This window comes from Lissotriton helveticus, chromosome 4_1 (assembly GCF_964261635.1).
Source record: "Lissotriton helveticus chromosome 4_1, aLisHel1.1, whole genome shotgun sequence".
Taxonomy (NCBI): Eukaryota; Metazoa; Chordata; class Amphibia; order Caudata; family Salamandridae; genus Lissotriton; species Lissotriton helveticus.
The window spans coordinates 1,915,930,969-1,915,956,117 of record NC_136063.1 but is presented as its reverse complement, the minus strand read 5'-3'; the positions used below and the strand labels follow the sequence as shown (position 1 = coordinate 1,915,956,117).

Sequence of the window (25,149 nt, the reverse complement as noted above, 5' to 3'; positions counted from 1 at the left end):
GGAACGTGTTCTGTGGCCTCCAGCAGAATTCTCACATTTCCTAGGTCCAAGCTTGTGTATTTCATCCCCTCCGGCTTTTGGCTTTCCTTTTTGGAATCTATATTGGTATAAATGGGACTACGAATGCCATAATACACAGCTAAAGCTCAACTCGGATGAGCTCCTTGACAGCGTGCGAGCTCTTCAGTGTTTGCAGCACATGCACCGTCACGGATAGGAAACAATGGCTGCCTCTCACAGTCACTCTCGTCAACCGAAACCTCACCTCCTCTCTCCTCGTGCTCTTTATATAACCTGACCTGAAACATCTGTTTTCTTTGTACTCATGTGTTTCTAGTATTGACACCAAGGTGGTTTCCAACAAAGGGTGGGTTCCCATGAACTCTCGGCTTTTATTAGCAGCTGGTTCCTATTAGGGCTGAACCAATAAAAGGCGAGTGATAGAACCGGCGGTGTGTTCCTACACGCCGCGTTTCTCATTCAGCCACCCATATGTTTCAATTTACTAATCAACCCGTAGCTCCCCGCCCGCCAATAAATTGCATTCCATAACTCGCATAGTTCTGATTATTTAGATAAATGTAGCGTTTCATAGATAAAAAGGGCAGGGTCCTGGCTCACGTTACCTGCTGCTCCCTGGAACTCACTCCCAGGTTTCCATAGCTCTGCTCCTTCGGCGCACTCGCCCCTGGCTGGTGGCATTTTACAGTGTCCAGCAACGAGTGATTGTGAAGCAAAATTTCTGCTATTTACATTTTTTATTTTTAAATAATAAATGAGCACACGCTTCCAAGAAAGAGAGTAGGTTTCGGAGACAGCCAATCCTGTTAGTTTTTTCAATCGGCTTAATACATTTAAGAACAAGCGCAGTTCCAAAAGCGAAAGTGGATCGCGCCGGAGCTTGTCTTCATGGGGCCATGTGTATAAACACATGGCTCCATAAAGATAAGAAATCCCTTACGACAGAAGGAAAGCAGGCGAGCCAGTCCAAGTGGGCTGGCACAAAAAGCCATAGGGAGGCAACATAGATAGCCCATTTCCAGTGGCTGGCCACCGTTTAGCATGAACGGTGACGCCAGCTAATGGAAATGAGGGGCTGGGCTTAAAGCCCTCTTCTGAAAATCGTCTCCTTTAAAATCTCTTGCGGAGGAGGAGCAGGGCTCTGTCCTGCAACGCACGCGAGACCTATAAAGGGACAACTAGGCCTCCATAATTTTACATTTTATTATAGGGTTACAATGTTACAGAGAACAGGCAGCTTATCATGACCTCAGTTCTATAGAGATGCAATGTTGCTTTGGCACAAGTTGCAAGATTACTGTAGAAATATTTTGACCCAAGGTATTGAAGCTTCAATTTCAAGTCATAAAAGCAATCCACCATGTGTGACAGAAATGCAGCAAATTGTTTAATATCACAATGAGAAATACTTGCAAACTTGTGGGGGGCATTGAAGGGGTCCTCTTCCCTTGGTATTTTTCAGGGTGTTATTGTAAAAAGAATGGGCACAAAAAGGACTGATAACTGTTGGACAAGTATATACTGATGGTGTATTTGGTTCTATTTTAGAATTATAGTGACAGAATAATACCGCTATAAATATTAGCAAATCAGAGACTTCTTCTTTAAACATAATGTTAACTTTACTGTTTGATAAAACTGAAATGATAGAGTTATTTGGTTAGCCCCCCCAAAGAAGTACACTTATGTGAATTTTATAGCATTTTTATCAACTTTGTAGATGACGGGTTGCAAATGCTGTACACCAAATGGTCCACAAAAACGTTGCATTAGTATAAATAACAAATGTACATTGGTGGCAATTGATGTAGGTAACAGAACATGCAGAGTTCCTATTTTCGACCACAACAGTGTAAGGCAATAACTAGGTTATATTATACACCAAGTAAACTACATATGTGGAGGTGTCAGGCAGATTCTGAATGCCCATGCTGTGATCAATTGGAAACTGACGACTTATACATTTGATGAATGTAGCCGCCTAAGGGAGTTATGGACTGGGGCTACAGAGACTATTTCTGGATTGGTATAGCCTAACCTCATGTTGGCTTCTCAGAGTATTGTGTTTGGTATTGATCTAACATTTTCATGTAAATATGTCAAATATGTATATGTTACTATAGTCACAGAAAAGTATCTATCGCTCAAGATTGGATTAATTCTAATGCACCTAGCATTGATAAATGGTGGAAAGAGTTGTACAGAGTATATGGAATTGAGGCAGCTGCTCAACATGCATAAGGTATAGAAGGCAAGAATCGAATTCAGTGAAATTGGGAGTCTTTAATTCAAATGAAAGATGTGTATTCATAATTTCGATTTTCAATCTCTGTGCATTTATGTCTGATGGTAGGTAGCATAATATGCCGAAATATTATAACATATTGCTTGTCTTTGCAGTATCTCCTTATTACTATTAAGAATTACTTGTATATGAAGCAACTGATTTGTGTATTTTTATTCCATACTATTCTCTACTCCAAACAAAAAAGGAGAGGTTGGAGGGATCATAGCTCAGCTGGGAATACTGCAGGAATGTCTGAGCTTCATTTAGAGATAAACTCATGTTGATCCCATTACTCTTCAATGTAGTCAAAATAGGGAAAAAACAAATCGGAAAATTCTTTTCCAAGGAGGAACTAATGGTAGGTTCTCATCGAGATAAAAACTAAGACATGTTCAATATTTTCATTCTGTCATATTGTACACCAACTACAAAGGATTCTCCTCAAGATGGAGATCTGAAGCACTTTCATGAAGCTGCTGCTTTACTGCTCTAGCCAAAGTGGAACAGAGAATGAAGCAGCATGATGGGGAAGTCAACTTTATTCTGCGTTTTCTGTTGATCCTCATAGGTCATGCAAGAAGAAGAACTATAACTTTGCTGTGTATACGGATACTGTTCTCAAATTATGGATGCACCACACATTCTACCCAGATATATCTAGATTTGATTGAGGATTCTGAAATATTCTGAAACAAAGGGATTTGTATTGAAGCACAGACCAGTCATTTGACCGAAGATGAGGCACATGTTCTTGGCTTATCTGGAGAACCACTATGATAAAAATAAGCTGTATATCTACCCTCAAGGTGCCAGTGGCAAAATACACAGTAACTTAGAATTTCATATCTCATAACGAGACGGACTACTATTGGCTTCTATACGACTAAGAGCTACGTCCATTCAAAAGCTGCCATCTTTATAGCAAAATGGAGACTCACCACTGGTACCCCTTCCCTGCTAAGTCTACAAAAATTATCTACCACAAATTCTCTGGCTTTAGAGGAATAGTGCGGAAGGTTAACTTGGTGTAAGAGTTTGAAGGGAAGAAAAGAGGCTCCCTGGACCCGATCCCTCTTCCCAAATATTCTGCATCATAAATGGAATATTTCCCACTAGAGCATGCTACACTGGGATACAAGGGAAAACTTAAAACTCATTCATGAATGACTGTGGTAATATCTTGATGGAATAACAAAACATTTGTGAAAAAACACCTAGGCTTAAATATGGAAAAAAGTAGGTGATGCAGAAAAGATTAAATTACCTCATGATTTTCTGTTCCTTAATGAAAATGATGCACATTCAACATTGCCTTCAAACTGGAAACACATTTATATTCCTTTCACCTCTTTCGCTGTATTGGTCAAATCCTTCATTTTATATGCATGCCAAAAAACCCATATCCTCCTCCATATTGATGGACTATATGGTTTTAATAGTTAATAATTCTGTGTTTTGTCTTATCATAAAGGACTCCTCAATGCACATTATTAGATTTAAGTTTAATGGCAGCAAATACTTGGAGTTTTCTTGTATTTCACCCTGCTATTTATGGTCCATTTACTTCGAGCCTTGTTATCAGGACCACTCTGCAGACTTGATAGTGAGTATTAAAATCTGGGAGCGAAATTTTATTCCATGCTATAACTGGAACTCCAGATCAAGGCCATCTTCGGGTCTTACTTTTATAAGCTCACAATTCTTTGAGGTCTGCTTAAGTTCTTTTCATTTACCCGCAAGACAATCATGTACAGAGTGTATACTGACACTCCTTTCTGCATTAGATCCTCCTCATATCTCCCCTTTGCTCCCAGAGCCATCTCTCAATCCAAATCAGTCTCCGATCAGACAACACTACTACCCAAACCAACCTCACACACCATCCCCTACCACAGACCACTATGCCCTACTAGATAGATTGGACTCTATTCTCAGAGATTACATTCCTTTCTTCCTCAAATCTTCTCCTGTTCAGGACCATGAAGTTCCTAGAGCACACACTCTGCACCTCTCCTAACCCTCTCTACTCTTATATAAGATCCCAAGATAACTCCTCCTCTCCTCAGCTCCAAACACTGATGCCCTTCCCCCATCACACCGGTTAGGGAATCCGTCCCATTCCCTACCAAGCTTAGGTCCCACTCCTGTAGCCCAGAGGAGCGGACCATTCTTCCCTTGCCTGCACCCTCTTCTGCTTCAGACATCAACCACTACCCCACCTCCCTCAGTATTTTTCAGTACCCGCCTCACACCATTCCTAACAACAATATGAATAGCCTCCAACATACTCGACCTATAAACACTTAAATCAACCCTCTAAATCTCGTACAAGTTCCCATCAGCTTCTCGCCACTAAGTAAGTTCATTCCATACAACTACAAATGCATGCTCCACAACTGCAGATCAGCAACCAACAAATCTCCGACTTGAACGTCTCACATAACCTCAACCTTCGATTCCTCACTGAAACATGGCTATCCGACTCCTCCCAGCACTAACTTGACCTCCGGGTCCCCAAAGGATGTGCAATCATCTGCTAAAACTGAGAAGTGAAACAAGAGTTACCTTATCCGCAGTGCCTCCTTACAAAGGAAAATCTTAAAATTAACCAAAGCACTGAGATACAATAGTCTCTCTGTTGAGATGAAGACAAAACATCACAAACCCACATTCTTTCACATGATATAAACCCTTCCCCACCCACCCCGGGGAACAACTATCTCTTTGTCAAATATCTGATGGAGTTTATTGCAGAAAGACTGATGAACAACTCCTACCACATTCTTCTCAGTGGCTACAACTTACACTGGGAAGACCTTTTCCGATTCAGCAATGTCCAAACTAACTATTTTCCTGAACAATGTTCTCAAACAGTTCTGTCTCTCTCCCACTCTCACAATAGGCTCCATCTTCAACCTCATTGTCACCAATAGTGACCTCATTGATTGACCTTCTATATCTGTGGACTGGTCAGACCACTTTCTTGTAACTTTCTCCTTCCACTGCACTAAAACATCCTCAAGCGGTCAACCAAAAAAAAAAAAACAAGGTGTGGATCAGCAACTTCAATAATGTTGACCATTCTCTTCTAAGCTCCAAAATTATAGTTAAACTCCATCCCTCATAAACGTCCAACAGAACTAGTAGAGAACGTGTTCTCCATTCTGACAGAATACAATGATCTTGTGCCATTAAAGCTCAAAGAACTCCTCAACACCCCTCAAAGCAATGGTTCTCCAAACATCTATTACAGGAATGGAAGACCCTTAGAACCACTGAACGCGAATAGAGGCAACAGCTCTTCAAGAAATCCTTAGAACCCTCTGGCATCAGAGTAAAGAATAGAGACAACATATCTTCGAAGCAAAGGCGGAATTATTTAGAAGGGAAGTAAGGTTAGCAAAAAAACAAAACAAAGAACCTTTTCAACACTGTCAGGGAGTCCCTCAACCCCCTGACTACTTCCCCACCAACAAACACCTGCAAAAACCTCTCAGACGTAAAAAAAATAATTGAGCAATCCATCACAAAACCTAGCCATATTCTCCCTCTAGACACACTACTATGTATATTTTCAGCAGAATTGTCATGTTTTGCACGGATAACCGAATCTACACTAGAAAACACCATCCCAGCACTGAAGCCCTCTTCACACTTTTCAGACCCTATATGAGCCAAAACTTCTAAATCTTCTATTGAGATATATACATATATGTGCATTGGGCTCTGAAGAGGTATTTGGAAGTGGAAGATTGTCATCCTGAAATCCTCAATTAAAGGTTTTAATTCTCCACATGAGTGGCGTCTTCACGCGATCAGAATATGCCCTTGTGCGGTAGCAGCTCGTTCTAGCAATTGTCTCTTACGATCTACCACGAGTGAGGCAACGCCACAACCCCCATATGGCGACGGCGTGCTGACAGTTTCTTGTATTTCCTGCTGGTTATGTTTCTTTGCATTATTCATTTATTGCAGATTTTGCTAATTATGTTAGACCAGTTTGCGGGAGTTGTGGTCCGATGCTTGTTCTTGGTTAGACCTAGTATTATGGGGGGAGGGATGGGTCGCGGTCTACGATGGATTGCTATTCTGATGCTACACAACTGTAGTTGTATGCTGTGCCATTTATGTCTGTTCTATCTATTGTTTACATGCATACACCGGGAAGGTATAAACTCATCACGTGGAACGTAAGGGGGATGGGTACGACTCATAAGAGGCACAGGATTCATGCACAATTACAGCGCCGCAAGGCACATATAGTCTATTTCCAGGAATCACATTTGTTAGAATGCGAGGTTGCAAAGCTTAAAAAGAAATGGAGGGGTCAAGTGTTTTCCACTGGGTATTCCAACTATGCTCGGTGTGTCACGATTTGGATCAGACACGGTGTACCCTTTATCGCACAAGATCAACGAATCGATAAACACGGCAGATATGCGCTTGTAAAGGGGGTTCTGGATGGCCACTTGGTAGTGCTAGGCACTTTTTATGCCCCCCAACTACGACCAGGACCAATTCTGGCCCACACTGAGCGGGGCCCTTGCTGATTGGGAAGAATACCCCTGGCTCCTGGGCATGCAATGTAGTCTTGGACGTGGTACTGGATAGATCACACCCCCCACTGCAGGGCACCACGGTTCTGAAACAGGCTGATGCTTTTTCCAACTGGTTGCTGGGATGGGACCTCAGAGATGTGTGGCAAATGGGACACCCCCTTGATAGGGAATACTCATACTATTCGAGGGTGCACGATCTCCATACGAGAATAGACAGATGCCTCCACACAGGTAGGGTAGCCATGCAGGTACTAGACTCCACTTTTCTGCCAAAGACGCTCTCTGACCACAACTCCCTGGAAACCACTATCACATGGGGCAGGGTCCCTACACCAGTCCCTACCTGGCGGCTCTGGCCGCAACTGCTGGAAGACCAGGTTTTCAGTCGTACCCTCTCCGATACTGTAGTCCATTACTTTGCGGAAAACAGCCATAATGATTCTAATGCACTAATAGAATGGGACGCGTTCAAGGTGGTGGTGAGGGGCAGGGCCATAGGTACAACAGTAGGGGCGCGTTATGAGTTTCATAAGTCGCTTGGTGAGGTGGAAGATCGTATGGGCACTCTGGAAAGGGCCGTACTATCAGACGAGGGACAAAAGGAGACACTGCAGGAGGCACGCAGGCGGCACGCGGAACTACTGGAGTCACTGAGAGTAATAGATCATACTGCGTTTACACAGCGTATACATAGCGAGTCGGACAGAGCAGGAGCCTTGCTGGCCCGAATATTGCGCGACGCTCCCCCTGCTGTGGTAATTCCCCGTATTGTGACAGCTTCGGGAAATTAGCTCACTTCGCAAGGAGACATAAACACAGCGTTCCGGGATTATTACGCCACCTTGTATGGCCCTCCGGCTGACCAGGTAGCCATGCACATAGAAGACTTTCTGTCGGGGTAACATACCCGACGATTCCGGAACCGACCCGTAAGAGTCTGACGGGTCATATTGCCGCACACGAGATCAAACAAGCTATGAAGGACCTGCCTTGCAACAAAACGTCTGGTGTTGACGGTCTACCAATAGAGTTCTATGATGCATATGCGGAGACACTGGTGCCGCAGCTGGTGACTCTCTACAGGGAAATATGGGAAAGGGGCTCGCTACCTCTCACGTCGGCGCAAGCCCTGGTTATCGCGCTTCCAAAACCGGGTCGGGATCACACCGATATGGCAAATTATCGCCCGCTGTCGTTATTAACCACGGAATATAACATTATGAGTAAGGTACTTGCGAACAGACTAGTCCCCCACTTATCAAAATTGATACACAGCGACCAGACAGTTTTTTTACCTGCCCGGAGTACATCTCTCAACATCAAAAAGCTGCATTATTTATTGACTGAAGCCCCACGGACCTGCCCAGATGCAGGCTGTATTTCCCTGGATTTACGTCAAGCGTTTGATTCCATACAGTGGGAGTACATGTTTTGGGCGCTGGGGAAATTCGGGATTCCGGAGGATTACATTAAATGGGTGCGTATACTATATGATGCCCCTACGGCACGCACCAGAACAGGAGGTCATATCTCGGCGGCCTATACTATTCATAAGGGCACACGCCAAGGGTGCCCGTTGTCCCCCCCTCCTCTTTATCTTAGCACTCGAACCCCTGGCCATACAGCTGCGCCGCGATTTTGCAGAGCAGGGAATCCGATTGAGTAACACTACACACTTATTCTCGGCGTACGCGGATGACATTTTGTTATATCTGTCTGACCTCCGTTCGCCGTTAGCTCCGATATTTGCAAAGTTCTGCAGATTTGAACGCGTATCAGGGTTGGCTTTAAACATCTCTAAATCGCATGCCTTTTTTCTTTACGGACAGGGACAACATTGAAGACCTGGACATTGGGGACTCTATGATTCAGGTCACTCCCACGACCTTCCGCTAACTGGGCGTTCAAATATACCAGACGCCTGCGGATATGCTGGATGGTAACCTGCATAAGGCAATTAGGGCGTTTAAAGCAAATATTGCATTCTGGACAGCATTACCATTATCTGTCCCGAACAGGGCTGCTATAGCGAAAATGGCTGTCTTGCCCCGTTTGATTTACTATTTTACGAACCTACCTATATTGGTTCCACAGCGCACTTTTGCATTACTGAACATGCTATTAACCGACCTCATCTGGGGTACGGGCAGGAAACGCAATAGCCTTAAAAAACTTCAGGTTGGCACTACGGCGGGCGGTTTGGGAGTGTCGGACTTTCGTGCCTATTACTAATTACTATGCGTGTCAACTGCAGTGGTTGTCCTACTGGACGGCTGGACGTAACCTACAAGAAATTGACTTCACTCCAGCTGATGTTGATAATGGTAGGTTGCACGTCCTTTTATTGCCGGGAGCTAGGACTCCTGAGATCCTCCCCCTCTTATTGCAGACAGCCTTACGTTGCTGGAAGGCGGCGCTCAGGTATACGCACTTGGGTGGCAACTACTCTGGGAACACCCCATTGCTGGGGATTCCCCCGGCCAGAGGCAGACTGACGAAGCGCACTTTTTCCCCCTGGTTAGAGGTGGGTGTGAGTAAAGTGGCTGACCTGTTCGGTGACGAAACGCTAATGGATCATAACACATTTGTACAGTGCACCGGTGCTCCGGCTTCCCTGTTCCTTACACATACAGCATTGATCGGATTTGTTAGGAAATATTAGGCCCCTCAGAGAGCACCTCGCCCTGACAATGAACTGATCAAGATGGTGTATTATATGGGAGGTGGGAGACACTTGGTGAAGTGGTTATACACTGGCATTAGCACACATACGAGAGTCCCCCTACATGCACTGAAGGCTCAATGGGAGGTGGAATTGGGAAGAGAACTCTCGGACAGGGACTGGGCGATAATGCTAGAACACTCCAGAAAAATCCCTAGGAATGCTCGATTTAAGTTTATTCAGACGATGATTTTGCACCGAGCATATCTCACTCCAAATAGGCTGGATAGGATGTTTCCCCAGACTCAACACCACTGCCCGCGCCGCCTGCTGGGGGGGGGAGGGGGAGCAGGATTCCAACACATGGTGAGGGACTGCCCTAAACTGAGAACCTACTGGGAATCGGTGAGGCACTTACTGGAATCTTCCACACACATTGCTCTCACTGATACAGCGGCGGAATGCATACTACGGCTTCATGCCCGGATCATCACTAACAAGGTGCAATACCGCTTTATAAATTTGGCGTGTATAATAGCCATTCGAAAAAAGACTAGGAAGTGGAAATCCCGTAGTCCCCCGGAAGTACATACCTGGCAGGGGGAGGTGCTCCATTGGGCCGCAGCAGAGGGCGCAACACTCCGCAGAGAAGTATCCAGGGGACTAAGGAAGACACCGATCTCCCTCGACTGGGAGGTGATGTTGGAAGGTCTGCGAGCGCAAGAAGTGGCATTCTTTTAAGTGGTGTTGCCGCTGCCCTGAAGAGTTCTTACGGCGGCTAAAGGGTATACCGCACATTTACCTTGTGGCGTGCTAGTGCTAGTGAGAGTTCTCCTACTCTGTTCACCTTTATGACAATGCCCACCCTTTAGTAGTTCCGGCAGTATTTCTCTATTAGCAGCATCGACGCGACCTTGGGGTGGGGGGTAGTTGGGGTTTTTGTAGGGGGCTGTTCACCTTTTGTTTTTTCCTCCCTTTTTCTCTTTCTCTTTTCTCCCTTTTCCCCCCCTTTTATGGAACCCTATTTTCCTTCCAATGATGACTCAGTTGTAGGTATGTTTAGTATAACGCTGTCCTGCACGATGCTTTCCCCTGTATTACTCATCACGGCTGACTGTGACAGGATATAGTTTATTGTATTTGTAGGGAAGCCTTGATCCTCGACTCATGAAACCTGTTATCACTATTGTACTACAAATGGGTGTATTATGTCATCAGCAATTTTTGTAATGCATGGACTCTTTACGATGTGAAAACCAATAAAAAATGTTTTAAATTTTTTTTTGAAAAAATGAGTGGCGTCTTCACTTGAGGGCAACCTTCTGTTTTGGATATTCAGCGGCTTGCTCAGCCGCGGAGACGCCCTGCTGTTGCCTGTACAGATCCTCCGTTTGGAAATGCCAAGCACTGATGAAATGTGGAGTCCGTGTTGACGGAAATAAAATGAACAGCGTGGCGGTCTTTCTACGCTCCTGTCTATCCACTGAGGATTTTATTGGAATTATTCTGAGGCGGGAAGTCGGCACCCACTGGGGGAAGAATTGTGCAGAACTACAACTCTCAGCATGCTGGTTCAGGATACACCCAATGGGCGGGACTTTGTGTTATTATCAGGTGCCCTGCATGATACCCGCCGCTGCTCCTTTCCTTTAGCCCATGATCAAGGACTCACAATGTTTGAAATGCATTGGGTTCTGAAGAGTGATTTGGAAGTGGAAGATTGCCATCCTGAAATCCTCCATTAAAGGTTTTTCATCTTTACATGAGTGGCGTCTTCACTTGAGGGCAACCTTCTGTTTTGGACACAGACACACACACACACACAGACACACCTCAGCCATAAACCAAGGCATAGTTCCAGATTGCCTAAAAGCAGACCAGGTTACTGCCCTGCTAATGAAAACTGATGTGGATCCCTCCAAGCATAACAACTGCCCTATCTGAACCTTGCTATAATGGCCAAACTCATGGAAAGCTGTGCAGCGCAACAGTTCACCACCTACAAAAAGAAAAACAACCTCTTTGATGACCACTAATCTGGCTTTAGACCCAGCAGCTACACCAAAACCCCAATGCTGAAAATCAATGACACCCTCCGCATAATGGAAAGTGGTACTTCTGTCTCCTCATTCTCTAAGACCTATCAGTGTTCAATACCGTCAGAGACTCATCTCTCTTAACAATTCTAGAAGATAGCTTGGACCTCAAAGGCACTGAAATGAACTTGTTCAAATCCTCTTTTTTCAACTGCTCTTAACAGGTCAAGCTCTCCAACTCTTATTTTAACTCCAGGCCTTTACGCCAAGGAGTACCCCACAGCTCAATCCTCCCACACTATTCAATCTCTACGCTGAGCGCCCTCCTTGAAAACTCAAGATTTCTTTTCATCGCTATGCCGACAACACTCAGCTATACCAAAATGTCTTCTCTCCAGAAAACGTAACTAACCGTTCTATAAGAGTCTTGGATCTCTTATCGTGGATGTGTCTACACCACCTCAAACTCAACTCCCTCAACATTCTCTCCCCATCACACCAGCAAAGGCCCTGCTATCCACCTCAAAGTTACTTGGCTCTAACCTGCGGCTTGTGGACAAATCAAAATCCCTGGACCGCACTCTTAACAGCACCCTCAATCTAAATGTCCACATCATCACTACTGCAAAGGGAGCACAGTTCCGAATCAAGCTTTTTCAGAGTCATCAAACTACTAATTCCAGCTGATGACTTCAAAACAGTAGTCCAATCATTGATCCTCTCGAAACCAGACTATGGCAACTCACTTCTTAAAAGCATTTCAAAGATCCAGTTTGCCCTGATGACAGCAGCCCTCAACTCCACTGGAAACCTGGCCTTAGGTACAAAATGAAATGACCACATCAACCCGCTCCTCTCTCAGCTGACTTCCAACTGAAGCAAGCTGCACTTTCAAACTGGTCTGCATCATCCACAAATCTTTCCACGTTGGCGCACCAAACTACCTCACTAGTAAAGAAGTTATAACTGCCCACAGCTTAAAACCTTCAAAAAGTCTGGAACCCTGAAACAAGCTTTCTCAGGTGTGGCCCCCAAAATTTGGAATGCCATCCCACCTTCCAGCAGGACCAACCCCTCACCGCTCTCCTTTAAAAGAAAAAGTATATTTCATCTCATGCAGCAACACTTCCTTCGAAAATCATGGTTTTGGTAGACTAATCATGGACTTATGCTAACTCCCCTCCACCTAGAAGTATAGTCTTTCCCCCTCTATGTCACATCCTGATTGGATAACTACATATGAACGTATATGTTCTATAGGCAGTGTTCCCTGTAAAAAACAGGATTATGCATGTTTCTATTGACGATGATCTATGTAAAGCACTCCGGTTACCACACGGGATTGCTTGAGCATGTTTATGTCTATTTGTAATGTTACAGAACTTTTCATTTCTCACGACGTTGCCCTATGAAATGTACTAAGATATCCCTTGGGGTGTGGTTCACACAACACAAGGCCACAAATAAATAGATATACTTATGCTGGATTACTGCACCAGCTCCTCCCTACAATATTTAGGCCCCTATTATAAACGGGGCAGAGCAGAACTTCGGGTGAGAAACCACTCCACCCAATCAAAACCACCCTGATGTTCCTGCATCTGGATTTTCCAGGGATGGGAACACCAAAAACAATATTACTGACCACAAAATCTAGGCTCTAAGATCACAAGGCTGGGATTGCCAGTGCAGCTTGGATTGAGCCCCCTTCAAAAGCATGAGGGGTGTATGGAACACTCCACATGCCGGCCCACAGCCTCTGCCCTTGTCCAACACCCTCCTAACTACCCTACCCTGCACCCACCTGCTTGCTTCCATTTATCACCAGCTTACAGCAGTATTTACCTCTGGAATGCAGATACCACTTTTGGATCTGGAGCCACATGTTCCCCATTCCAGAGACAAATACTTGTCATAGCTGAATTTTTGTGAGAGATACCAGCAAGAAACTTCTTTTGCAGGGCTATTGTGTGGCCTGAAATACATTTGGACGCCTTGTAATTGAAGCATTATAGGCTGTCTTAAGCGAATGTAGCATGAGGTAAGGAACCTGCTAAACAATGGCTGCTAACATCATGCAAGACCCTCGTGGCATTTCTGCACTGGTTTCATATTCAGGAAAGAATAAGGGTTAAGAGTTTGCGTCTAGTACAAAAATAAATGTATTAGATTCACCCAAAAAGTATGTGCCACAGACTACAATACCCAGCAAACGACTCAGAACATCTGAGACTAGAAGGCTGCTAATTCCTGACAGCAAGAGATCTGTGAGGTAGCACATTCTTGGTTCTGGCATGAATAGCAAGAATGCACTGCCTGCTGCTATTCGTCTGGAGTTGTGTGTTTGAATTAGATCATCTAAGTCTCAGAATGCCCCATACTTTACTCTTCAAATCCAACTCTACGATCCAAGATCCTTTATTTTTATTTAGGCCCATCCCAAACAGATACCTTTGCCCTGCTCCTCCGAGGGGGAAGAGGTAGATTGTGTCAAAGTAGTGGTAGACCAATTGAAAACCAATGCAATCCCTTGCACCAAGATGAGCATCTGAAACGCTGTAGAAACTTTTTTTTCCACAGCCTTCCGAGTTCTTTAATGTTCCTAAGCCCAGAAAATCCTCCGAGGCACAGGTCTTCCATTATTTATCATTCAATCAATCAATCAATCAAGGACATTTATAGAGCGCACTACTTACCCGGAGGGTCTCAAGGCGCTTGGGGGGGGGGGGGGGGGGGGGGTGCTGCTACTGCTCGAACAGCCAGGTCTTGAGCTTCTTCCTGAAGGAGAGGTGGTCTTGGGTCAGGCGCAGGTCGGTCGGGAGGGAGTTCCAGGTCTTGGCGGCCAGGTGGGAGAAGGACCTTCCTCCTGTTGTCGTTCTTCGGATGCGGGGGACGGCGGCGAGGGCGTGACTGGCTGATCGGAGGTGGCGTTTGGGAGCGTAGAAGTTGATGCGGTTGTTGAGGTAGCTCGGGCCTTGATCGTGTAGGGCTTTGTGTGCGTGGGTGAGGAGACGGAAGGTGATTCTCTTGTTGACGGGGAGCCAGTGCAGGTCTCTCAGATGTCCGGAGATGTGGCTGCGTCGGGGGATGTCGAGGATGAGTCTGGCTGAGGCGTTCTGGATCCGCTGGAGTCTCTTCTGGAGCTTGGCGGTGGTTCCGGCGTAGAGGGCGTTGCCGTAGTCCAGTCGGCTGGTGACGAGGGCCTGGGTGACCGTCTTCCTGGTCTCGGTGGGGATCCACCGGAAGATCTTACGTAGCATGCGCAGGATGTTGAAGCATGACGAGGAGACGGCGTTGACTTGTCTGGTCATGGAGAGGGAGGAGTCCAGGATGAAGCCCAGGTTGCGTGCGTGGTCTGTCGGTGTGGGTGCGGTGCCCAGGGCGGGGGGCCACCAGGAGTCGTCCCAGGCGGAGGGCGAGGAGCCCAGGATGAGGACTTCCGTCTTGTCTGAGTTCAGTTTCAGGCGGCTGGTCGTCATCCACTCGGCTACATCTTTCATCCCTTCGTGAAGGTTGGCTCTGGAAGCGGCGGGGTCGTTGGTCAGTGAGAGGATCAGCTGGGTGTCATCGGCGTAGGAGATGATGTTCAGGTTGTGTTGGCGTGCGATGGGCGCGAGGGGGCTCATGTAGACGTTGAAGAGGGTGGGGCTCAGCGAGGATCCTTGAGGGACGCCGCAGATGACTTCGGTGGCCTCTGACTTGTACGGTGGTAGACGGACTCTCTGTGTTCTTCCGTCGAGGAAGGAGACGATCCATTCCAGTGCCTTCTCCTGAATTCCGACGTTGCTGAGGCGCTGCACTAGGGTGCGGTGGCAGACAGTGTCGAATGCCGCGGAGAGGTCTAGGAGGATGAGGGCCGCTGTTTCTCCGTTGTCCATCAGGGCTCGGATGTCATCGGTGGCAGCGATGAGGGCGGTCTCGGTGCTGTGGTTGGCTCGGAAGCCAGACTGTGAGGGGTCGAGGGATCCATTCGTCTCGAGGAAGGCGGCCAGCTGTTTGTTGACGGTCTTCGCGATGACTTTGGCTGGAAACGGGAGGAGCGAGATGGGGCGGTAGTTCTTGAGTTCGGTGGGGTCCGCTGTTGGTTTCTTTAGTAGAGCGCTGAGTTCGGCGTGCTTCCAGCTCTCCGGGAAGGTGGCGGTGTCGAAGGAGGTGTTGACGATGTCCCGCAGGTGGGGTGCGATGACAGCGTCGGCCTTGTTGAAGACGTGGTGAGGGCAGGGGTCGGTCGGAGATCCGGAGTGGATGGAGTTCATCATGCGGACGGTGTCATCGGTGCTGATCGGAGTCCAGGCGCGGAGGGTGGTGGTGGGCGGCGTTGCTGCGGTCGTTCTGTGCGATGGTTGAATGCTGAAGCTGTTGTGTATGTCCGCGATCTTGTTGTGGAAGTAGGAGGCGAGGGAGTTGCAGAGGTCTTGCGATGGGGTGATGTCGTTGTTTCCGGCGTTGGGGTTGGAGAGCTCTTTCACGATGTTGAAGAGTTCCTTGCAGTTGTGTGCGTTGTTGTCCAGTCGGTCCTTGAATGCAGTTTTCTTGGTGGCGCGGATCAGTTGGTGGTGCTTCCGGGTGGCAAGCTTGAGGGTGGTCATGTTGTCCGGTGTTGGTTCCCTTCTCCAGACTTTCTCGAGGGCTCGGCAGTTCTTCTTGGAGCTCTTGTGTTCGTCGGTGAACCATGGGGCTTTCTTGCTGCCCGGGTCTGCTGGGCGGGGTCCTCAGAGGGGCGAGTTCGTCCGCGCAGTTGCTGATCCACTTCGTGAGGTTGTCGGCGGCCTGGCTGGGGTTCGCTGAGCTGGCGGGAGGGTGCTGACTCAGGGAAGCGGCGAGCTGGTTGGCTGTGATCTTGTTCCAGCTTCTTCGGGCAACCTGTTGCTGGTGGTGGTGGGTCGTCGTTCTTCTGAAGGTGAAGTGGACGCAGCTGTGGTCCGTCCAGTGGAGTCCTGTGGCGTGGCTGAAGGCGATGTCTTTGCTGGATGAGAAGACGGCGTCGAGAGTGTGTCCGGCGAGGTGGGTGGGGGTGGTCACCAGCTGCTTGAGTCCCAGGTTTGCGAGGTTTTCCAGCAGGGTGGTGGTGTTGCGGTCGTCGTTGTTCTCATCATCATTTTATCCGCAATGTAGTAATTACTAGCTTAAAACATCAATTAAAACTTTAAATTTGTAATTTAAATTAGTAACTTGTATCCTTATTTAATACATAGCCTATATCTGAATGATCAAGCATGTTGTAGCATGCAGGTTTACTGAAAAGATTTGTCAGTTACTTGTTACAGTGCATTACACTAGTCTAGTCTAGTGTCTTTGCACTACTTCAAACATCATGCTCAGTCAAAAAGTACAGACGTTATACTCCTTTCAGGGCACAACAAATGCATGAAACCACCGGTTTACATAATTAGCTTTATGTGTTACTTTTAAGCTGGATCACAACACCTTTTTAAAATTCGGTTAGGATGTTCGTGCAGAAAAGGTATTTGAAAATGAACGAGCCACTTTATAAACATTGCAAATATTGAATTTCATGTTCAGTTTTGAGATACCTGAACATATATGTTTGCTTTTCCTCCAGTATTTTAATTGTATTTCTTTAAATTTAGCTAGCTTGGAACTGGAATTATAAAAGGTGGCACATACTGGGTTTGCCAATGCTTTTCATTTTAGTTTGCTAATCACGGTCATTTAGTCCAAGGTACACCTTTCTTAAGTTTTTAAAATGAAACATTTATTCTCTCACCTTGCGAGTTAATATCACTCAACTTTACTCATTGCATTGACCTTGGAAGGGTGAAATGCTAACTAGGTGTGCCCAGTGTGAGTGCTGAGATCCTTTGCATATACAGCTTAGCAACAAGTACCTTACTCACCAAGCTAACTTACCAATGTCAACGTCTTAATGGTGATGTGTTTAATTGTTTGACTGACTTTGATAGGGAATTTGTGAAGTCAGTAAATGTATATGGTTAACTAATGTTTTGGAAATTTAAATTATTTACATTAGGTTAAAACTAAACATTAAAGAATACCTACCTGCTAAACGCATACATAAATTGCTAAGAAAACAGCACAAAATAAGAGACCATTCCTCTCCTAGGGGATGGAATTGGGTATGAGGCGATTTGAATGGAAGCTGTGCTAAATAGTCAGGTTGTAAAGAATTGTTTGTTTAAGACTTATTAGTTTTGCCCAGTTATGTGTTTGGTGGCAGTGCCTATTACAGGCTTTCTATATATAATCACAATTCCATGTATTCAGTAATCTCGGTACTAGAGTGCCGGGCTGTGACAAGATCAATAGGTGACCCTCTATGTCTATTGCTGGCTCTCAAAGGCTTCTTAAGTGTGTGCGTTGGGATCCCACTATGCCACTCAGCATTTCTGCAATGTTCCTCCAGTGTTTTTTCCGGGTTTTACTGCTCACCACAGTATTTCTGTTAACTGCCTCGATAGTTAGATCCTTGCTTTTTAGGGCGCACCTCAGTGTGTCAGTCTATAGTGATCCCAGAACCGGTGAATGGACCTCTTGTTGGGACATACCTAGAGATTGTATCTCAACTTTAAGAGATGTATGCTGTGACAGAAGGAATAAGAAGATGGCACCTCATGGGCAGCATGCAAGCGTGGCTAACTCTGCATGTATATGAGATTGGTGCGCAACTACCTTCGACTGGAATAAAAGTCAAGTTCTGTATTCAGCCACTGCCGTGCTGTCCAGCAACAACTGCTACATCATCGCCTGCACTTCTTGAAAGCTTCACAAAATGATTGTAACCAGTGAACAACAAGTAGCAAGTACTAGCTGCCCTTCTTCATTGAACATACAAGACAAATACATGAAGAGCTGTGGTAGTGTAGCATGCAAAACTTGGGTAATGGCATAGTCTTCCAAAGGACCTTGAGGGTATAGTTTTTTGGATGTGAAGTACAATACAGTATTAAAGATGTTCTAGTTTGCCTGTTAAACATTTTATTGTAATGGTTTAACAAGCATGACCACATTTCAAGTTTGGAATTGAACACCCTTCTACTGAAATGATGCTTGGCGTTGTGTCAGTAGCCTAAGTACCTTTATTATCAGAACTGCAGCCACTCCAAAGTAATCACACATTTGCATAAATATTGAGTCAGCTCATCTGTGATCAGGCAGAATGCTGCGGACAAGTGCAACTGGTGTAAGGACAGGAGAGTCAAGAAGCCATTCATCAGCTGAGACAATTGCATGAGTTCTTGCAGTGGACCAGTGAACATGTTAGGCCAACTATTTAAGCTACAGAGGCGGAAGAAGCAGGAGAGTTCTAGATAAGTGGAGGATCATTTGACCCTTAAAAAAAACCAAATAATTAGTTGATTGTCTGAAAAAAGAAATCCCTACTAATGTGGGGGGCTGCTTAGCAACATAGTTTTCTTTCTTATGGACCGAGAGGTCTCATCCTCATAGCTACGCTCAAATAAAGGCACACCTTTGGAATTTTAAATCTCAGTCCTCCACATTAAATCATCTAGCTGCTGGTACAGTGCCAACAAAAAAGTATTGGGAGGGCAAGGTTGGATAGTTATTGACCAAACACTTGTAGGTCGGGAGGTAGTTATTGAAGTTATCTTCATGATTTATTTGAATATTCTAAGTGTAAGGGATTTTCTATGAGTGTATCACAGGATACTAACTTTACCACTCAACTTGAAAAGATAATATCCAAAGCTATTGGTCACATTTATGAAACCTAAGACGCGTTTGTGGTGTATGTTCAATGGCACCATAGAAATCTGTGAGTTTGAAAACAGATATTTATTTGTAACAACACATTACATCGTATTGGGTAGAGCGCAAACTGCAACTTTTTTTCTCCTTCTCATTGGCAATTTCCTTAAAAACTGCCAACTCCCTACGGGAGTGATGCTTAGGACAAAGAATTTCTGTATATGTCATAGGCACTGTGATTTGGAATGTTATGGTCATAGTCCGCGTGTACTGCATCTTTAACAGCTTCTACTTTATTGGTCAATTTATTTAACTGGGAATTGTACTGCATTTTCACTGTTTCTTTGAACGTCAAACCTCTAAGTTCATTTTGCTGTTTCAACTCACTTAATTGCTGTTGTAAATGTTTGTTTTGTAGCTGCAAGTTTGCACTTGCTTTTTTCTCCATATACACATCCTTGTTTAACTTGTTAACAGTTTTTGATTTTTCATGCAGTTCTTCCTGTAAAGCCTGAATGGTTGCATCTTTTTTCGCACTCTGTTCGATATAGAAAGCATAGCAGCTGGCCTTCTTCCTAGATTCCAACAGTTCTCTTTGTACATTTTGAAAGTCTAATTCTCTCTGTTGTAGTTTAGCTTTCAGTTCTGAGATCTCACTCTTTAGTATGAACAGCTGCATCTTATCGGATTCTTCGTCACAATGCTTATGCTTTTGTCGTGGCATACATTCTTTTTCCTTCGGTTTCGAGATAAAGAGATTGGTATTTTCGTCTATTCCACTCAGAAGATATGCCTCTCCAAAGCAGGCAACTGTGTCCCCACCTGCCTTTGATAATTTAATGCAGACTGGAACATTTGCAGAACATTTTCGTTCATGCGCTCCGGCAACCTGCTTTGCAACATTTTTAGAAATGTTCATCTCTTGTTCATCTTTAAACTTTAAAATGTTGTAGATTTCTTCAACTCGCTTAGCTTTTTTCTTGGACTTATTGTCACATAAGAACGATCCGAACTGTTGGGGATGAGATGAAAACTCCTGAACAGTGACATGTGGGGACAAAAGTCTCTCAACCCAATGTTCCTCCTTGGCCATCATAGTTAATTTATCCTAATACCTGCAATTTAAAGAAAAGGAAGTTACACATTTCTTACATAGGTTTTCGTGATCTAGAGACTCCTTCCGATTACCAACCAGCAAGGAATCCTGGATTGCCAAGAAGACGACTGGAATTCTGTTTTATCAGCTCAAAAGGAACAAAGTAGCTGCGGGATGCCCAAATGGTCCCCAATAAATATTCAAGCAGTTCATCTCTGCATTGGATGCACTTTGGATAAGAGATTGCGGAAGAGGGTTGGCAATCTCAAGGAGTATAAAGATCAAAAGAACCTATGTAACAAGTAATTGTTCCTTCCTCTTGCGTCATGGTCTCCTTTCAATTTACAGAATTTAGGACTAGATGAGGATACATGGTAAGACAAGGTAATGCTTGGAGTAAACAGGACGTGGAGGAGTCTAGCCAAATCAGGCATCCAACCTAGAATTAGAAGTTCCCCTGGAGTTCCTATTAGAAGCCTGTGCAGGAACATCTCAGAGGAAAATAGACTCTTGGTGTCACCAACAGACAAAAAGTGAGCTGTTGCCACTGAATACCTTGAATGTTACTAGGATTTTGCAGCCAGCAGCAAATTAACAATTAACTTTTACTAAAACTCACAGATACTGGACTCCATTTTACAAAGGTTAAAATATTGCAGGTGTTTTTTTTCACAGGTCTATAAAATTTCATTATTTGAAGACCTGGAACACGCTCGTTTAAAACCAACTGAATGCAAATACAAAGAGGCTGAAGTTACTGTGTAGGACTAAGAAGGGGAGTTATGGAAAATGATAAGGCTTAGGATAAAGTTATTCAAGAATGACATATGCCAGATCAGGACTTTTTTAAAGAAACATTCTTCATGGTGGAAGGAACACAATCCTTGAAGAGTATAGGCTATTTACAGCTAGATTGTGTCACTGTCGATGTGGTACAAACAAGGCTGAAAGATGTGTATACTACTTAGAAACATGCTAGAAGGCTGAGGGTGTCTCAACTTTCTCCCAGAAGTGGTCATCTGTATCATAAGAAATCAAGGTTTAAAGAAACATATCAACTACATCATGTTTGCAAGCAGTAAATAAATCAGCCATAGCCTAAAGCTTTCTTTTAATAAGTTTTGGTTGAATGGTTCTTGGTCAATACATTTAATACAACCTCCTACTAATCAACTTCCAAGCCATCTATGAATTCAGGAAGCGCAGAGGAACTGGATAAAGATTAGGATGAAATTAGTGATGTGGAATAGCACCCACCGTATGTTCTGGAAGTAGCTTGAGTTCAAACTTGTAAGAAAACAAACTAATTTTTTCTGAAGGCTTGAGAAATATCTGCAAGCCAGAGATGTTACAAGAGATAGGTGTCACATATTTTTTTACTTTTAAAGAGTAAAATAAAAAGGCACCTCCACCAACAAGAGTGAAATTATTAGATACTAGAATAATATAGTGCAAGGTACTGAAAACGGTTCATTGCACTCCTGAGATGCGATTTCTAATCTCCCTAAACTGTCCGAAAAATAAAAAAGCTCAACATAGGTATTGGATGAAATTATCTTAGCCTCTATCACAATATGACAGAAGGTAATCATGCCTGAATCGATTCCCTTTCATTACTCACAACTGTGGAAGACCGTTATTTGGTTTTGCAGTGTTACATTTTTATATCTACCGAACACAAACTAGGATCCTACCTCAATTTCTCAGATTTCCTTTTTTATAGTTTGAGGTATATCATCGTATACCCCCAGTAAGGAATATTTGGAATATAGCGTCTCCATCAGTACTTTTCAAAGAGCAAGCAATGGTCTGTGCTTATCCAGTAAGCAGAAACTATTATCACGGCTCTCCCATCTCCCTTAGCATATTCTATGCCAATTCTGCATTATGTAAGAGGGACTTCTTTATTTTCTGAATTTGGTTTTGCAGCAAATCTATAGTACAAGTTGTGTACCTTTTGCATTTGATGAGAAGCTTTCAAGGAAAAATCCCTGTACAGCGACTAGTCTACATAGATCATCTTATTCACCTCTGTGTTTAACATGAGTATCCTTAGTGACAACATATCCTGCTTTGTGAATAGAATACATCTTTTGTGATTTTCAAAGATGAGAATATGTCTTTAAAGACACCAAGGCAACAAGTTACTTCTCAATCCTCATCTCTATACCCTATTCTAGACAATAGTCTAGAAGATAATCATATGTAATAACTTTTGAGACTTTAATTTTCTCATTGACACACTGAGCACTGCTATAATATTGTACAGAATTATAATCTCAGCCACAAGCCCTAGATATTGATTTCTAAAAGTGCCAAAGTCAATCTTCAGTGCTGGAAGTCCATCAAGTAGGATGAAAAGCCTAAACGTCTCTTATGGTTTATCTAAAATACTCCCATGTAATCCCCTTTAAACGATTACACTAGGCACATTAGGCTAGTGTTTCACAACTGAAATTAAGAAAACAGAATGAGAATTTTGAGGTGGCAAACGTGTGTCTCTCAAACTGCACAGCTTTACTTCGACCGCTTTAATACTGCATCCTGTACAGAGTCTCACTTTGTCAGTGACAAAGGAGACTGGTGTTTTCTTCTGGTATTGGACCTGTCTGAAGAATTAATGATTAATTACCTTTTAAATCAGTGGCGTAACGAAACTGGAGGGGGGTCCCCTGCAAAGTACATGGAAGGGGGCCCCTCCCCCCGGCACGCCACCTATCACATTTGCTTAGGGGAAGCCCCCTGGAGCTAGGGCCCATCGCCTCGCAGGGGCTATTGTTACACCACTGTTTTAAATATTATTTTGTGAGCAACCCAAAGAGAACTTAAGTAGCCCTTAAAGCAGACCATCATTTTTCTTTTAGGAGCTAAATTATATAAAGAAAAGCGTAACAAAGAGAAAAACAAGTAGGTGAACACACTTTCAATTTTTCCAGTTCAAGTGGAAATTTAATAGGCTCATAGTGGCTTACGGGCCTAAGCAAAGGGTGAAAAACAAACTGTGAAGCCCTGTTGGTACAAGGCATTTATAGATACTATTTGGAGGTAATTAGTGGTCCTTCCTCATTTTGAGCTGATAAAATGTGTTTCTCTCTCTCAACAAACGCAGAATATCTGCTAGATGGAAATATGAAGGAGCCAGGATTACAAAATGTTATTTACAAAGCTAGGTCGAAACTAACTTCACTAAGTAGAATTACTTTGAATGGCACCGCATCATGGATCACACGGCTTTTAACAGCAGAAATGAAAATAGACAAGTTTATATAAAACCCCTTAGTCTACTTTAACATTTGCCATAACTACACCATACCTGAAGGACGTAGGCAGTGTTTTTTCTCTTTTAACTTCGTGTGGCTTTTTATCGACCAAACTGTGCAAAAACAACCAAATAATAATGTAGAGACAGCAAGGGAGAAGCAAAATAATTAAAAAAAATATGAAAATAAGTGACCAGCAGGATGATAATTAGGCCTCATTTCCCACTGCTCAGAGCTTAAATATGGGGTGCTAAGATTGGCCAAAGCACAGGAAGAACCATGAGTTGGAAGGGCAATTAAAACTGTTAATGCTCAACAGCAAAGTGGACAGTGCCTAATTTGTTAAATGCATAAGTGCCGGGCCAAGAGCTTTGCTCACAATCCTGCGGCCCAAACTATTGAATGCCGTGTGTGCTGAATACCAAGACAGATGTGCCTTGATCCCATGTCATGCTTCTTTAATCTACTACCAGACAGCCCTGCCTCTTTACTTCACTCTTTCATGTTCTTTTTCATCTTTGCTTCCATTCTTTGTCACCATTTTTACATCTTTCTCGTCCTTCTTCTTTTCACCTTTTGTGTTTTTCTTTATTCAGAACATCCAGGATATTGATGCATAGATCACATTTAGCAGCACAAAAACGGGAACTTAGAGGCATAAAAACTGAAATTTAGGGGCATTTTAGAGTCAATTTGTTTTGCTATAGTTACACATTGCCTCCAAGTTAAACCTGTCTGCTCTGTGCCATAGCTACCAGAGGGTTGAGCTCAGATTTAGTTAGTTACTTTAGTGGTTCACCTTGACAAGAATTGTGATTATTACACAAGGTGCGTACTTACCCACGTCAACTAACACTCCCAATTTCTCACAGTTGCGTTTTGGCCTAATGGAGGCTCGAAGCCCCAGTGGTACAGGGGTGGGCCCCAAGGGTTCCGTGTTTTCCACCCTCACTAAGCCATCACATTGCATGTCTTGCAAAATGCGTGCAAAGGCTTAGAATAAGAAATAGTTAAACAATCTAGAAAATCATTCTACTTTCCCTAGCAGGCCCCTGGCAGTAAGTGGTTGGGGGTTGGAGGGCGAGAGGAGGGGCCCGTTCAGGGGGCCCCTATTGAGCCCAAGACCAATATCTGTGCAATCTGGGAGACAACGGAGTACATAATCACATTCTGCGGGGGGGGGGGGGGGGGGGGGACACAACTAGTTTGGGTGTAGGCTGGCAGGATGGAGGATAGTGTTTTGGGTGGTGGTGTGGACGGGACACTGCTGCTGTGGTGGTGAGAGGGGATTGGGGCCCCATTGCAGGCCCCACTTCGCTTTGAGTTACAGTGCATTAGAGGGCCTTGAGTGGGGAAGTGGTGACTGGGGACCGCTTCAGCCCCAACTTACTTTTGGGCTTGTGGTTGTGGATTGGAAGAGGCAGTTTCAGTTAAAAACAAAAACATTTTTTGCGAGGGTCTGAAAAAGGCTGCATTGGTTGGTAGGTTCTTCAGATATAAAATATTCAGAAATCTAGAACTTAACTATTGAATGGAAAT

General features: G+C 44.3%; 2 protein-coding genes across 2 annotated transcripts in view; both read right to left on the bottom strand.

Annotated features, from left to right (window-relative positions):
- CCDC160 (coiled-coil domain containing 160) overlaps positions 1-25,149 on the bottom strand; it is a 283,018-nt gene that overhangs the window by 147,065 nt on the left and 110,804 nt on the right. The window lies entirely within an intron of this gene.
- LOC144829430 (coiled-coil domain-containing protein 160-like) lies at positions 19,396-23,680 on the bottom strand. The gene is made up of 2 exons (XM_078688568.1): positions 23,664-23,680; positions 19,396-20,369 (listed from the first exon to the last, which is right to left on the bottom strand). The coding sequence occupies exon 2, from the start codon at positions 20,348-20,350 to the stop codon at positions 19,454-19,456; it is 897 nt and encodes a 298-aa protein (XP_078544694.1). The 5' UTR covers positions 20,351-20,369; positions 23,664-23,680; the 3' UTR covers positions 19,396-19,453.

Bases quoted from the DNA above. Each gene is read 5' to 3' on its own strand.
- LOC144829430 (XM_078688568.1), bottom strand. From the start codon at position 20,350: ATGATGGCCAAGGAGGAACATTGGGTTGAGAGACTTTTGTCCCCACAT.